General features: G+C 40.4%; 1 protein-coding gene across 1 annotated transcript; it reads right to left on the bottom strand.

Moving 5' to 3' along the window:
* Window positions 1-450: 450 nt before the first annotated feature.
* LOC142938757 (myosin heavy chain, fast skeletal muscle-like) lies at window positions 451-12,199 on the bottom strand. The gene is made up of 41 exons (XM_076082151.1): window positions 12,174-12,199; window positions 12,004-12,037; window positions 11,467-11,688; window positions 11,248-11,391; window positions 10,993-11,149; window positions 10,872-10,899; window positions 10,681-10,783; window positions 10,496-10,588; window positions 10,342-10,405; window positions 10,162-10,260; window positions 9,970-10,073; window positions 9,712-9,850; window positions 9,496-9,614; window positions 8,921-9,070; window positions 8,662-8,832; window positions 8,276-8,576; window positions 8,074-8,144; window positions 7,888-7,975; window positions 7,671-7,788; window positions 7,462-7,585; window positions 6,616-6,752; window positions 6,277-6,532; window positions 5,950-6,192; window positions 5,693-5,869; window positions 5,460-5,605; window positions 5,276-5,366; window positions 4,787-5,176; window positions 4,558-4,684; window positions 4,350-4,468; window positions 4,065-4,261; window positions 3,516-3,699; window positions 3,239-3,404; window positions 2,997-3,121; window positions 2,579-2,887; window positions 2,282-2,485; window positions 2,054-2,179; window positions 1,799-1,969; window positions 1,606-1,710; window positions 1,411-1,506; window positions 759-890; window positions 451-551 (listed from the first exon to the last, which is right to left on the bottom strand). Exons 3-41 carry the CDS (start codon window positions 11,671-11,673, stop codon window positions 531-533), a joined length of 5,802 nt encoding a protein of 1,933 aa, XP_075938266.1. The 5' UTR covers window positions 11,674-11,688; window positions 12,004-12,037; window positions 12,174-12,199; the 3' UTR covers window positions 451-530.
* Window positions 12,200-16,390: the final 4,191 nt, after the last annotated feature.

A 16,390-nucleotide genomic window follows, 5' to 3' on the forward strand; every position in this document is an offset into this window, starting at 1 on the left:
GAAATAATCCAAACTGTAAAGACACTATTAATGCAGAAAAAGAGATAAATCAATTAAAAACAAAGATTCTTGAAGCACTATCAGTTTGTCCACTTATTAGGATACTCAATTTTCTTATCTGACAGAAGAACACTGAGTGTGGAGGTTGATTATTCTCTGAAAGGTTGGAATGCACTCTCTGTTAAATATTCGTATGACACTCATTAAACTCCTCTCTTACACTTTACATTTTGTGGCTAGATGTGTTTTGATCAGGGTGAGGGTGTTTCTGGGATGCCAGAAGTTATTGAACCGTCTCATTCAAAAGCATTGGCCTCCAAAGATGGTTTCTCAGAGCAAATGTATATTGAATTAAGCCAACTATTCATTCATGGTCATGCGAAATGTTCACGTTGGGATTACAGCGACTTGGAGGACACAATTAGATCAAAACAACACAGACAATGCAAGTCAAGATCAAAAATCATTTTTATTGTGGTGTAATTCACATCATATTTTATGATTAGAAAAAAAACCTCAGCCGAAGCGTTTTATTCAGCAACCTCTTTTCCCTGTGAAAACAGAAAACAATTATTACATAAAGTGCATATGCGCCTACATACACATCATACTGTAATGGTTTTGTCTGTCGTTAATTTTCTGAAGTTTGAGGCTATATCGTAACTTTTTTTCAGTCATGACTTAAGTGTTTCGTGATTTACATTAAAATAGTGGTAATTTCAATCTATTTAATTTTCATCAAGCTGAATGTTAGTTACCTTGCCAGAGTCACGGCTCTTTGCTCTCAGCTTGTTGACCTGGGACTCTGCAATGTCAGCACGCTCCTCAGCCTCCTCCAGCTCATGCTGGACCTTCCTGCACTTGGACAGATGAGAATTGGCCTGCTCCTCCTGGAATATCACAGACAAAGTTTAAAGGTATGGAACACTTTTTAAAGTTTAATGTATGACGGAAACATTTTTCATGATTGTGTACAACATGAATATGACATAACTGTTTACATTGCCAAAATCAAAAAATGTGTTTCTAACTATATAGCTATGGTGCTTAATAGCTGATTGTTTTTTTCCCAATAATTCTCGTCAACATAATTAAATATAATGTTACAGTGTATAATATGTATTTGCTTATTACGATATCAGTTTTGCTTAATATTGCTTTTTAGTATCAGTTTGAGTTATTCTAAATTATATGTAATTGTGACAACAAATAATGCGACCACGCAAAATTGATTCTCCAACCTCTCCAGCACTTATTTTAGTATCAGATGACTTACATTTGGTAGATGATATTATACGAAAGAATGATAACGAATATGAAAATGAATGCTTTTGCTGTACTTTTACTTTTATGTACTTTATTTTTGCTTTAAGAAATTGTCAGTATTGAAAATAAATATGTTATCCTTACCGCTTCCTCAGCCTGCCTCTTGTAGGCCTTCACCTTGAGTTGCAACTTGTCAACCAGATCCTGCAGCCTGGAGCCATTTTTCTTGTCCTCTTCAGTCTGTAATAGACAATATAGATGTGCAAGTTAAAATGTCTTTTATGGTAAGTATATTGGATAATTTTGTCCTGTACATTTTAACTATCAAAGTGACTGTACCTGATAGGTGAGCTCCTTCACTCTCCTCTCATATTTGCGGACACCCTTAACAGCATCTACTCCACGTCTCTGCTCAGCCTCAACCTCTGTCTCCAGCTCGCGCACCTTCAAAACACAATAAGAAAATAAGTAAGTTTCCATATTGTTTCAATGTCTTGCTTCAGCTTTGTAAACCTTAACATGACTTTCTTACCCTACACTCAAGTTTCTGGAGCTGCTTCTTGCCACCCTTCATGGCCAGGTTCTCAGCCTCATCCAGGCGGTGCTGCAGGTCCTTGACACCAACCTCCAGGTTCTTCTTCATCCTCTCCAGGTGAGCAGTAGTGTCCTGCTCCTTCTTCAGCTCTTCAGCCATCATAGCAGCCTAGAGGAGACAGCATAACATGTTATTTAGCAATATCTTTAAAAAACACATTGGAGTAAAAGTAAGAACAAAATTTAAACCCACATCAGTGATGGCCTTCTTAGCCTTCTCCTCTGCATTCCTTGCTTCCTGAACAGTGTCATCCACTTCACCCTGGACCTGGACCAGATCACTCTCAAGCTTCTTCTTGGTGTTCATGAGGCTTGTGTTCTAAAAGATAAAATGATTTTCTCAGTTAAGTGCCTGAATTTAGGTTATTGTAAATCTCATTAGACATTTGATTTATTGCAGAAATTAAAGGAGTTTGTTCACCTGAGAGTGCAGAAGTCCAACACGCTCACTGGCGTCCACCAGCTCCTGCTCTGCAATTTTGCGGCTTCTCTCTGTTTGCTCCAGAGCAGCTCTAAGTTCCTCAATTTCAGCAGTCATGAGACCGTTCCTGCGTTCCACCATGGCAGCTTGTTCCTTGAAGTCTTCCTGGGCTCTAACAGCATCATCAAGGTGCAGTTGTGCATCCTAGTGAAAAAATATCATGAAAATATTCCCATGAATGCCAAAATGTCCCTGTACTGACCGTAGACTGTGGAACAACTCTGTGTCTTACAATACCTTAAACTGTGCCTGCACATTCCTCAGCTGCTTCTGGGACTCAGCAGCCTGGCGATTGGAGTGGCTCAGCTGGACCTCCATCTCATTCAGGTCTCCCTCCATCTTCTTCTTGATCCTCAGGGCATCGTTCCTGCTCCTGACCTCAGAGTCCAGAGTGCTCTGCATTGAGTCAATCACTCTCTGGCTGTTCCTCTTGATCTGCTCCATCTCCTCATCTTTCTCTGCCAGCTTCCTGTCCACCTCACCCTTGATCTGGTTGAGCTCCAACTGGACACGCAGGATCTTAGACTCTTCGTGTTCCAGAGTTCCCTGACGATATCAAAGAATGAAATATTCATCACTGCCTTCAATCCATTTATGCTTTTTTTTACTATTTGCAATTTTTTTCAGAAGATCTCTCCAGGAAAAAAAGATGTACCTCAGCCTCTTCAAGAGCTGTCTGGATCTCACACTTCTCTGTCTCCACCTGCTTCTTGGACTTCTCCAGCTCATGGATGCTCTTGCCAGTCTCACCAATCTGTTCAGTCAGATCTGAGATCTCCTCTGCAGATAGATACATTTGTTTAATATTGTTAAGCCTTGAAGTGTACATATAAATACTGTATTCTAACACATACACGTGTTGAATAAAATGAACATTTTACATTATGTTGAACTCACGTTGCAGGTTCTTGTTTTCACGCTTCATGGTTTCCAGGTGATCCAGAGCTTCCTCATAAGAGTTCTTCATCTTGAACAGCTCAGTGCTGAGAGAACGAGCCTCCTTCTGTGCTCCCTCAAGCTCTGCCTGACCCTCCTCATACTTCTGTTTCCACTCTGCCAACACCTGAATAGCACAATTACTACAGTTCAGTTGGTTGTGTAGCACTATAAAGACAAATATATATATCTATGTTATTGTTTGTATGGCTTGGCCACACAAAGTAAACAATGCTACCTTGTCAAAGTTCCTCTGCTTCTTGTCAAGGTTGGCTGCGAGACTGTTGGCCCTCTCCACATCAATCATGAGGTCCTCCACCTCACTCTGGAGCCTCTGTTTGGTTTTCTCAAGAGAAGCACATTTGGAATTCACTGCCTCAATCTGCTCCTCAGCCTCCTGAAGGCGCTGGGCAAGCTTTTTCCTGTTTGAAAAATGTAGAATGGACTTGGAGCCTTAGTAATAAGAATGTGCACCGTGAGTTCGTAGCTGAATAATTTTACATGAACAAATACTGTATCGCACCAATGATGAGACAACTATTTTTTCGGGAAATTTAATTTACAAAGTTGGAGCTCATATTTTATTCGAGGATTAGATGTTCATGTCTTCACAAAGGCGGATCTTCTTTTTCAATGGAGCCTATCGCTGTAACGCTGTCTGTGGGGTCAAGTTATTAAGCATGTTCTTACATTCGGGCCATTTTGATAATAACATGTTTTTAGGATCTAGATGAACATATGAAAGCAGAGCTGCATTTGACAATTTAATTGTTTGAATGTTACTCACTTGGATTCCTCAAGCTCCTCAGTGCGCTGAATAGCATCAGTCTCATACTTAGATCTCCACTGAGCCACCTCACTGTTGGCCTTGGACATTCCACGCTGCAGCTCAGCCTTGGCCTCCTGCTCCTCCTCAAACTGCTCCCTCAGCAGATCACAGTCATGGCGAGCTGATTGCAGTCCATGGGCAAGAGCATTCTTGGCCTGTTTATAAAAATGATTCATGAATTTACAAAATTTCTAAATTCCAAAATGAATAATTCCAATGTACACTTACTTAATGGTTTCTTACCTTAACCTCCTCTTCAATCTGTCTCTTCATTTCCTCAATCTGCTGTGTGAAGGCCTGTTTGCCTCTGGTCAGCTGGGAGACAAGGGCTTCTTTCTCTTCAATTTGACGGCTGAACTCACCTTGTGTGAAAAATGTCATGATACATCAGTTCAACTTACGTTTCTCAATAACATGCACAACAGAACTTTCAATGATAACTTGTAGATACCATTTTCTGTCAGGAGGCGGGCTTTCTGTGAACTTGTGTCATTGATCTGACGAACATTTTCATCATTCTTGGTCTTCAGTTCGCTATATTGGTCCTCAAGAGTACGGCACATCTTTTCAAGATTTCCCTAATGAGTAAAAGAGAGATGAGATCATTGATCAGATTTCATTCATAATATTACATGCTATATTATCGACATTACTAAAATAGCATGTAATGCATTGTGTACCTTTGCTTTAGCAACATTCTCCATGTTGCTGGAGAGGTCATCGATCTCCATCTTGTATTCACTCTTTTCCTTCTCAAGCTTCTGCTTAACACGCTGGAGGTTGTCAATCTGCTCTCCCAGCTCAGCAACGCTGTCAGCCTGCTTCTTGCGAAGAGCAGCAGCAGTGGATTCATGCTGCAGAGTGGACTCCTCAAGGTCTCGACGGAGCTTCTGGAACTCAGCCTCACGCTTCTTGTTCATCTCAATCTGAGTAGAGGTGGCACCACCAGCCTCCTCCAGCCTCTCACTGATCTCCTCAAGTTCCCTGGAGAGGTCAGCTCTCTGCTTCTCCACCTTGGCACGAGCAGCACGCTCAGCCTCAATCTCTTCCTCCAGTTCCTCAATGCGGGCCTGTTGAATGTAGGTGTAATTTCTTTCAGCAAACTTTCACTTTTGATACACACATTAGGAAATGGGTGCAGTAATGTTTTCTGTAACAAAATATGTCACCTGAAGCTCCTTGATCTTCTTTTGAAGCTGAGCACCCATTGACTGCTCATCTTCAATCTTGCTAAGGAGCTGACTGGTTTCAAAGTCCTTCCTGTGAGAATTTAAAGATAAAATACATATAGTTCATGCAGTTGACATTCTTTTTCAAAAGAATGGTTGTTGTACAAATTCAAAAAAAATGTACTTTTTAATTTTCTCATCAGACTGCTGCTTTTCATTCTCAAGATCCATAATGGATTCCTGGGCCAGTTTCAGATCACCCTCGAGCTTCCTCTTGGCTCTCTCAAGGTCCATACGCAGCTTCTTCTCTTGCTCCAGAGAACCCTCAAGCTGAAGAAATAACATTTGTTCACATTTTTATTCATAATTTTTAAGAAAAATCTTGCATCTTCAATCCAAGAGTATTTGTAAACTTACATCATCCACTTGCTGTTCAAGCTTGGTCTTGGCCTTGGTCAGAGTGTTGACTTTGTCTTCCTCTGCCTGCAGGTCATCAAGAGTCTGCTGATGAGACTCCTGAAGGGCTTTCTTTTCCTTGGTCAACTTAGCAAGGCTCTCATCCTGAGAGGCCATCTCCTCGGTCAGGTTCTTGACCTAAGTGTGCAAGAAAGATCTCGTGAATAAGCGCTAATCATTATCATTTTGATATGATGGTCAGATTATTATTTACAAACCTTGTTCTCAGTGGCATGTTTCTCCTTCTCCACTTTGGCCAAGGTAAGCTCCAGGTCATCAATATCCTTCTTGAGCTCAGAGCATTCATCCTCCAGCTTTCTCTTTTTGGCAGTGAGCTCAGCATTGATTTCCTCTTCATCCTCCAGTCTCTCACTTGTCTCTTTGAATTTGGCCTCCATCTGAATCTTGCCCTTGATAAGACCCTCACATCTCTCCTCAGCATCTGAGAGATTATCTCCTTCCTAATCCATTTAATGCAAATAGATGTCAGAACACCAACAATGAACAACATGAAAAAGCACAACTGTCTGTTGATGTGTACTCACAGATGCTATTTGCAGCTGCAGATCATTTTTCTCCTGCAGAAGGGAAACCATCTTCTCCTCCAGCTCCTTCTTCTTGGACAGGGCAACAGCCAAGTCAGTTTTCATCTTATCATAGTTCTCCTTCATGTTTGCCAGCTCCTTCTCAGTTTCAGCACTCTTCAGCAGAGGCTTGATCTTGTAGTACACCTTCATCCATGGCCAGTGTTTCACATTCATGAATGAGCGGATATTGTACTGGATGGAATAGATGGCTTCCCTGCAGACAAGAAGTAGCTGTTATGGACAATGTTGTTTGTGATTTTTCATACCATGATTCAGAATGAGTTATTTTCAACATGCCTCCTCTCAGTCATCTTCACAAACTCCTTTCTCATGACGTAACCACGGGCCAAAGCTTGAGTCATTGTGACCAGTGATGCCAGTTTTTCATCTCTCATCTCCTCAAGGGTACCCAGCAGACCGGCCTTGAAGAACACCTAAACAAACAACAAATAAATGACAGGTAGGATGAACTGAGGAAGTGAATACTTCACATCATCTAAAACTCAGCATGTTCTGTCTGCAACGACCACGTCTGTAATGGTTCATTGAATAAATACAACAATTACTTATTTTCTTTACCCAACCTGTGTCGGATGCATTTTTCACTCACACGTTCATATGCTGTCATTCTTATCTATGCAGCTGTCCCAGAATCGCAGCTAAAAAATGTGTTATCTGCTGTAATCTGCTAACAGCTAACAACTAATGAAATGTCCTCCTACTGACATGAGAAGACACGCTCTGCCTGAGTCCACGCTCAATTGAGTTTTTCATTTGCAAAGATGACTGCGGTTTACTGCAACAACAGGACGCCTTTAGTCTCTAATCCTGTTCGTATATGATCATTGCTGTAATGTTTGATTGAAGAGTCCAAACTGAAGCAATTGTTGATCACTTGTGGCCACTACTGGCAGGTTAACAGTAGTGAGGAGTAACCACTGGAACCACGACCTCGGTCCTTGAGCATACAGTCATAAATTAGCATTAAAAAACCATTAGGCTGATGGGTCCAGCAGAATGCGAGATTAGCCGTAGACAGACAGACAAAAAGATGCAAACAATAATCATACTACATACTGGACTAAACAACTTAACCTCCTTGGCGATTATTCTTCGGTTAAATATGGAAAGGAAAGTGCTTACCTTGGTGTGTCCAAATTTGTACTCATCATGTGGGACATCAATTGACCCAAGCAGCTTCTCTGAAGCCTTCTTGTTGTCAATGAACTGGCCGTCGGGGATGACACTGGCATTCAGCACCTTGTACCTTTTATGAGAGAGTTAATGGTCATTTTGTGACCTTTTTATTTCAATGGTCCACATTAACATTCTATGAAAATATCCATTGATACCTCTGCTTGAAGTCAGCATAGATAATTCTGCTGGGGAAACCTTTCCTGCAGATTCTGATACCCTCCAGCACACCGTTACACCTGAGCTGGTGGATGACCAGGAAGTTCTCCATCAGACCTGGAAAAAAGACATTTTTTAATCTTTAGAACTATGTGAACCATACCAAAAAAAGCAAACCACTCCTCAAAGACTCTTGAGATTATGTTCTCTATGTACCTGGAGTCTTTGTCTCATTGGGAATCAGGCAGCGCACAAAGTGAGGATGGGTGGCCCTCAAGTTAGTCATCAGCTTGCCCAAGTTCTCCTGTAGATCCAAAGTGGTGACTTATCATGGCATGTTACAGTTGTGATTTTGAGTATAAGCTACGATACATAAGATACGTTTGCAATGTCAAACCTTACCCTAAACTGTGAAGACACAGTCTGCATAGAACCACCCTTCTTCTTGCCTCCCTTCTTACTGCCACCAACCTCTGTTGATAATTTTAAGAAGACATTCTGTTTTAGAACGACATAAAATTTACTTGAACACATGCTACAGTTCAAAATATACAGTATCTATAACATTAAAATGTGTTTTAGTTCACTGTAGCTACTCTCATACCCTCAACGACAGGTGGATACAGAATAGGCAGCAGTTTCACAGAGGATTTCTGGTAGAGCTGAACGACAGAGTCATTCAGTGGATCCTTGTTCTTGTCCAGCCAGCCACCGACATTGTAGTCCACGGTACCAGCATAGTGCACCAGGGAGAAGTGGGCCTCAGCCTTGCCTTTGGCGGGCTTTGGCTTCTCAAATGCTTTGTTTTTGCCAAGATGCTGGTCATACATCTTATTCTTGAAGGATGTGTCTGTTGCCTTGGGGAACATGCACTCCTCTTCAAGGATGGAGAAGATGCCCATGGGCTTGAAAAAAGTGGGAAGAAATATGTCATTAAGTTATACATTAAGTCAAATTAAGGAAAATTATATCACAAAATTAATTGATTACCCTTTCAATCAGCTCGATGCAGGCAGCCAAGTCCATGCCAAAGTCAATGAACTCCCAGATAATACCCTCCTTCTTGTACTCCTCTTGCTCCAGGACAAACATGGTGTGGTTGAAGAACTGTTGCAGTTTCTCATTGGTGAAGTTGATGCACAGCTGCTCCAATGTGTTGAACTGAAAGGACACATAACCTCTTTCTGTTAATAAGAATGATTATGTCATTAAAAGTATTGGCTACTGAATTTTTGGAATTTAAGCTTACGTCAAAGATTTCAAACCCAGCGATATCCAGGACACCAATGTAGTACTGCCTTGCTTGTTTAGTGTCCAACATCTGGTTGATACGGATGACCATCCACAAGAACATCTTCTCATAGATAGACTTGGCCAGGGCAGGCACTGAGTTACCCACCTGAATGAAATAACGATGTGATTTGATAAATTAACCGTTCTGTAAAATAATAGATTATTGGTGTTCTTGTATAGTCATTCTAATGAGATATATGACACAAAAAAAATCCTAAATGAAAAAAATGCATCTAAGATTCAATTCAATTCATTTTTTATAGCCTACAATCACAAATTTGACTCGGAGGGCTTTACAATTTGTACACATATGACATCCTCTGTAGGGACCCTCACATCGATACAGGACCCCCCCCCCCCCCCCCCCCCTAGATTCAGCATTAAATAGATAAAACTTTAAGTAGTAACATTGTACACTTACATGGCTTTTATTGTATCGAGTGAACCCTGAAATACATTATTTTAGTAGAACTAATATAACTAATCTTTTTTCAAATAGTAGGATATTGAATATGGATAATTCATGTTTACCTGAGGTACAGTCTGTCCCTTGGTGACATACTCATTTCCGACCTTCACTCTGGGATAGCACAGAGCTTTCAGCATGTCAGCGGAGTTCAGACCCAGCAAATAAGCAACCTTGTCAGCCTCTGAAAATAATTCAGTGATTTCCATCATGATATGAACAGAAACCAGTGTGATTAGGAACTATATTTATCTTAATACTGTTGTTCCCAAGCTACTCACCCTCTGTGCCATCAGGCTCAGCCTGCTCCTCACGCTGTTTCTGCTTGAACTTCATGTTACCATGGTGGAGCACTGCACCAGTCATCTTGTAGATGCTCATCTTCTCATCATTTGTGAAGCCCAGGATATCAATAGCATTCTGAATTCAAAAGATGTGTCCACACAAAACATAATCACTTTAGAAAATGCACTTAAAAGAGCAGTTTTGCATGTATTGCACTAAATATATTTCAATAGTTTGATGTGAAGATCACTCACATCAGTGGCTTCCAGCTCAACTTTGTCATCAATGCTGGCCACAGCGATCTGACCCATGCTGCACATGGGGAAGTCGTAGGGGTTGGTTGTGATGAGTGCCAAATCTGGTGATCAAAAAAGGTTGAAAATGTTAATAATTTAGTTTCATATGAAAACAGTAGGTGAAATGTTGCAACATCTCAATCTGTTTACCAAGCAGCTCAGGTTTGTGGGCGGTCATCATCTGGTAGAAGATATGGTAGCCTCTTTCAGCAGGAAGCTGGAATGTCACTCTAGACTTCTCCAGCAGATCTACAAATATTGTTTATAAGTCACAGCTAGGCCAATTTTCAATTTGAGTCATTTGTATGGACATGGAGTATTATTACTTACATGTCTCAATGTCAGCACTAGCCAGTTTGCCAGTTGTGCCGAAATGGATTCTGATGAATTTACCCTGTTTGGAACAAAGGGATTCTTAATGTCCCTCTAAATGGACAATCAGTAACAAGGCCTCTCACATGTGTCGAAATTGTTTCATACTTACAAAACGAGAAGAGTTGTCATTCCTCACAGTTTTGGCATTACCGTAGGCCTCCAGCAGGGGATTGGCTGCAATAATCTGATCCTCCAGTGACCCCTATAATCCAGTATTAGAAGCGATATCAGAAAATGACTTTGGAAAATATTCCATTGGTAAAGAACCCTGAATTGTAATCATCAGGAACATACCTTTGATGTGTCCCTCTTCTTCCCTTCTCCACCAACTGAGATTGTTGCAAAGTACTGGATGACACGCTTGGTGTTCACAGTCTTTCCAGCACCAGATTCTCCACTAGGCATAGACACAGACTTATAAGAATTTGATCAAGATATTTGAATATCTTCAACAAAGTCAACAATTGTAAATGAACCAAACTTACGTGATCAAGACTGACTGGTTCTCCCTATCTGTTAAATAAGAAACAAAAGAATGAACTATGTTTCACTGCAACAGAAACCTCATACAGTGATATCCTCTACATTGTTGTGATAATGACTTACCAGTTGACATGAACTGATAAGCGTTGTCAGAGACAGAGAAGATGTGGGGTGGAGCCTCCATACGCTTCTTGCCTCTATAGGCAGCTACACATTCAGAATCGTACACTGGGAGCCACTTGTAGGGGTTCACAGTGGCACAGAACAGTCCAGAGTAGGTCTGAAAGTTATCGTAAGAGATTCAACAGTTAACATTATGTTTCCTAAAATTAAAGTCATTTTCAATAGTTCTCGTTCTCCTTAGATAGATTGTCTTACGTAGATCATCCATGCTGCATAACGCTCTTTGAGGTTATACAGCACAGAGGCTTCATTGAGATGGGTCATCATGGCCATGTCCTCAATCTTGTCATACTTGGGAGGATTCATTGGAGTGACGTCAGCTTCTTTAACTGTCTTCTCCTGAAACATGACATTTGTCACAATGAGAACTGATCATATTGAATTCCCAGTTGGCTCTGACTTTATGATACCAACCTCCTGAGTGTCCAGGACTTTGACTGTGACTTTGTCACCGTCTTTCTTGATGATTGTTCCCTTCAAGTACAGCTCCTTGACATCGGTCACATAGCAGGCACTCTTGGCATCAAATGGTGCGGCTTGAGCTTCAATTCTCTCCCTCTCTGGCTTACGTAGGTAAACGGCAGCTTTGCCATACGTGGCCATCTCCGCGTCTGTACTCATGGTGGCGGCTTATGTCTGTTAGATAATTACAAAGGAACTGCAATCTTAGACTAATATTTTAATTCCATGTAATTTACATCACTTGAACTTTAAATACATAAACAAATCCACATTGAAACCATGTATGTGTAAGGTTACAGGTGGGCTTCAACTTTACAACTTTACTTCCAACTTAAATCTTATTCAGACTTCGTTGTTACAGAGAATACATTTAAACATGTTGAGTTTTGTCAAAATACTTGGATGAAAAACCGAATCTGAATCAGAAACATTTTGCATATGTATTAAACGCTTAAAAAGACAAATTAATAATTGAATAGTCATCCTTACCTGACCCCCTCTCTCTCAAAAGTATTCACCAATCCTGTTTAAAACAGTTTTTGTTGTTAGTGTAGGTGTAAAAACTAAATTCATGCAACAATTGTTTCTATTCCTACAACTTATTTCTTAAATGAAGAACACATTCAAATTATCTCAATCTTAAGAGAGCATGATATTACCACAGGCAGGAACTCAGGTCTTTCTGTGGCACAAATGGTTGTGTCCTTGAGTTGCCTTTATACTGAATCAGATCTTGATGACACAGTGAAAGTTAAATTTGATATACACACCAAATGTGGTAAGGCAGACAGCCCATGATAAAACATATGTTGTAATTATATCATCTGATGTTTCAGGTTTCAGTTTATATGGCCAGGTCTTGATTTGTTTTTAATCATTACTTCAACAGAAGTTTATTTTAAGCTCTTGAACACCCTCTTCACTTTAAAGTAGGTAAACTAATTGTAAAATATATCAGTGCTTTGTTTTTATAAACAGTTTTTTAAAGTATAACTTTTGAAAACTTTATTTCAAACTTTGAATTTAACTTTTAACTTTTTATATATTTTAAATTTAAAGAATCTTATTGCGATCAACAATTTAAACAAAATAATATAAGTCGTGGATGACTTAAGTAATATATACATACATATACAGTGGGGAAAAAAAGTATTTAGTCAGCCACCAATTGTGCAAGTTCTCCCACTTAAAAAGATGAGAGATGCCTGTAATTTTCATCATAGGTACACTTCAACTATGAGTGACAGAATGGGAGGAAAGAATCCAGGAAATCACATTGTAGGATTTTTAATGAATTAATTGGTAAATTCCTCGGTAAAATAAGTATTTGGTCACCTACAAACAAGCAAGATTTCTGGCTCTCACAGACCTGTAACTTCTTCTTTAAGAGGCTCCTCTGTCCTCCACTCGTTACCTGTATTAATGGCACCTGTTTGAACTCGTTATCAGTATAAAAGACACCTGTCCACAACCTCAAACAGTCACACTCCAAACTCCACTATGGCCAAGACCAAAGAGCTGTCAAAGGACACCAGAAACAAAATTGTAGACCTGCACAAAGGCTACCATCAGTAACACACTACGCCGCCAGGGACTCAAATCCTGCAGTGCCAGACGTGTCCCCCTGCTTAAGCCAGTACATGTCCAGGCCCGTCTGAAGTTTGCTAGAGAGCATTTGGATGATCCAGAAGAGGATTGGGAGAATGTCAGATGAAACCAAAATAGAACTTTTTGGTAAAAACTCAACTCGTCGTGTTTGGAGGAGAAAGAATGCCGAGTTGCATCCAAAGAACACCATACCTACTGTGAAGCATGGGGGTGGAAACATCATGCTTTGGGGCTGTTTTTCTGCAAGGGGACCAGGACGATTGATCCGTGTAAAGGAAAGAATGAATGGGTCCATGTATCGTGAGATTTTGAGTGGAAACCTCCTTCCATCAGCAAGGGCATTGAAGATGAAACGTGGCTGGGTCTTTCAGCATGACAATGATCCCAAACACACCGCCCGGGCAACGAAGGAGTGGCTTCGTAAGAAGCATTTCAAGGTCCTGGAGTGGCCTAGCCAGTCTCCAGATCTCAACCCCATAGAAAATCTGTGGAGGGAGTTGAAAGTCCGTGTTGCCCAGCGACAACCCCAAAACATCACTGCTCTAGAGGAGATCTGCATGGAGGAATGGGCCAAAATACCAGCAACAGTGTGTGAAAAGCTTGTGAAGACTTACAGAAAACATTTGACCTCTGTCATTGCCAACAAAGGGTATATAACAAAGTATTGAGATGAACTTTTGTTATTGACCAAATACTTATTTTCCACCATAATTTGCAAATAAATTCTTTAAAAATCAGACAATGTGATTTTCTGGATTCTTTTTTCTCATTTTGTCTCTCATAGTTGAGGTATACCTATGATGAAAATTACAGGCCTCTCTCATCTTTTTTAAGTGGGAGAACTTGCACAATTGGTGGCTGACTAAATACTTTTTTTCCCCACTGTATATATTTACTTTTTTCTTGATTTATTTTTATTTAATTTTGAGTTTTTCAGTTTCATTTCGTGCCTCATTCAGTTGTATGAGGCACCATAGCACAAAACAAGCACAGAAAGAATCCAAACTGTAAAGACATTATTAATGCAGAAAAAGAGATAAATCAATTAAAAACAAAGATTCTTCACTGTAAACCCGAATTTATTTCAAATTAAACTTTTGAGTAGTCATTACTTATACTTGCGTGTTTTGTAAAACAACTGTGTCATTACAAAATCTATTTAGTAGTTTGCACTAATCAACTGAAATATTGAGTGCAATGATCATGTTTAGCAGAGGTTACGTTTCTGTAAGGGGGGGAGGGGCCCGTTTGAATTTCACTCGATTAAGCATTAGTGCCGTGTGCAGCGCAGTGACGAGCCCAGAGGAGTCTGCTCGTCCTGCGTCCGACCGCGAAACCTATCCTGGCTTTGACGGAGCTGCGGGATTTCTGCAACAACTTTGAACCAAGTGGAATGATGAGTGTGTACTCTCACCATATTGACTGTAACGTTAGATATCATTATGGGAGCATTTATTTCAACAAGTAAGCTAAACGCTAACGTTAGCTGAGTGTTAGCATGCTAACGATTTTCTGTGGGTCCAGTTTATAACTTTAACACGTGTTTGCATGTGCTGTGTTTTAAGCTAGCTGACGATAACGTTACGTTAGCTTTTCAAAATGGTGTTTGGTTAGGTTGCGCAGGAGTTATTTATTGCATTTATAGCAGTAACTTAGCTAGCTTCTCAAGGCACGAGGTCATTAGTTGGTTATTAGCAGAGGCTGGGTAACGTGTTGCAGTGGAGTTAATGTTACTGGAACTGGGTTGTTGAACTGAAAGTTGAGCCAATAGTTTTCTTCTTGTTTTCACAGGTTCTAGTGAAGATGCAATGGAAGTGTACATATTGTGAGTTCATAAGTCGACTCAGGTCGCCCCCGGATCGCGCACCTTCAAACAGCGGACTCGCTGCGGACACCGGGGTATCCGCACATCAAACGCGCCTTTTTCCCCCGTTCAAATACTGCAGGCAGGTAACAGGCAGCCTACCATTAGGACCCAGGCAACAGGGGGCATACCATACCATACAATGGGGTGGGAGATTCACCTTTCCTTCTGAACTCAGACAAACCTGAGAGAGCAGCTGATCTACCTCGAGGCCAGCCTTTGTTTGGTAAGTTCTCTTTCCTTTTTTAAATATGTTTAAAAGCATGATTTTAAGAGTGAAATTGTAGAAAAAACATTCTGTAAAGTGTTAACAGTACTTTTTTGATCCATTTTAGATTTTCTCCCTGGCAACCATCGGAGGACATGACACAAAACGGGTTAGAATGGAACATCCTTGCCCGCATGTTCAACGATGATGTTGGGAAGAGAATGAACTGGAAAGGGATAAATGGGAAAAAGTCCTTCAGCCAGATGGAGTCAAAGACTTTGCTCCTGGTAAGTAACTGTAATATTTAATGAAAACAATCTGAAGTGACCCAGAGGTCTTAGGTAGTGTTCAAACTTACAAATTCTCTTTGCAACTTCAACTTCATTCTCTGCTCAGGTAGATATTACTCGACTATATCTTTACATAATAGTTATATGATATATTTGCTCTGAATATAGTATAGCAAACCTTTACATGCCAGACAGCCACTAGCTTTTGGACTGCATGTCTGCTATATGTTGCACTGAAGGTTCATGGGATTTTGTATGATCTGCTTGTGATTACAGATGCCGTCGAAAGAATCATGTCTCACGTGCCGCCACAGATGATGAGAGTGTGAAACAGCAATGAGGTTCAACCTGGCAGCAGACAGGGGAAGCTCCAGGAGGCGTGCCACAGTCAGCATCCCTACTGACCAAGCCTAAACATGTATGTGTTATACATGTAATACATGCGATCTTTTAAAATCCTGTTTTTGATACTATTCATTGCAGAGTTTGCTATCTGTTTAGGTCTTATATGCAGAGACACCTCAACTGTGGGGTCTGCTAGCCCCTCCAAACCAAGCCTCACATGGTTTTAATCCCCCTTTGTCACCAAAGACTCTCAGGAAATGTTTAACTACTAAGATACTTATTTTGAATTATGTTATAAGTTTGTTGAATGAGGAGTAGGAATGTTCCACCACTTGTGTTTTACAGTGTATGCTCAGGACTGCATATTGGTGTTCAGTTGTTTCGATATGTTTAACCCAATTCCTCTGTCCTTATCCAGTCAAGTTGTAATGTCTGCATGTGAATAGTCATTCACAAGGCACAGTTACTGTGTAATGCTGCATTTCTTCTCTCGACAAGTTGGAATTTCTTTCAGTTTTAACAGTTATAATGCAATGTTTTGAAAAAATAAAACACATTGGA

The sequence above is a fragment of the Anarhichas minor genome, unplaced genomic scaffold, assembly GCF_050575085.1.
Source record: "Anarhichas minor isolate MPS153535 unplaced genomic scaffold, ASM5057508v1 ptg000090l, whole genome shotgun sequence".
In the NCBI taxonomy this organism is placed as follows: Eukaryota; Metazoa; Chordata; class Actinopteri; order Perciformes; family Anarhichadidae; genus Anarhichas; species Anarhichas minor.

Excerpts from the sequence above, each read along its gene's own strand:
- LOC142938757 (XM_076082151.1), bottom strand. The coding sequence starts at position 11,673 with ATGAGTACAGACGCGGAGATGGCCACGTATGGCAAAGCTGCCGTTTAC. Across the intron at positions 8,577-8,661 it reads GCATCGAGCTGATTGAAAGG|CCCATGGGCATCTTCTCCAT; the intron begins GTAATCAATTAA and ends ACTTTTTTCAAG. Across the intron at positions 6,533-6,615 it reads GTGAAGATGACTGAGAGGAG|GGAAGCCATCTATTCCATCC; the intron begins GCATGTTGAAAA and ends TCTTGTCTGCAG.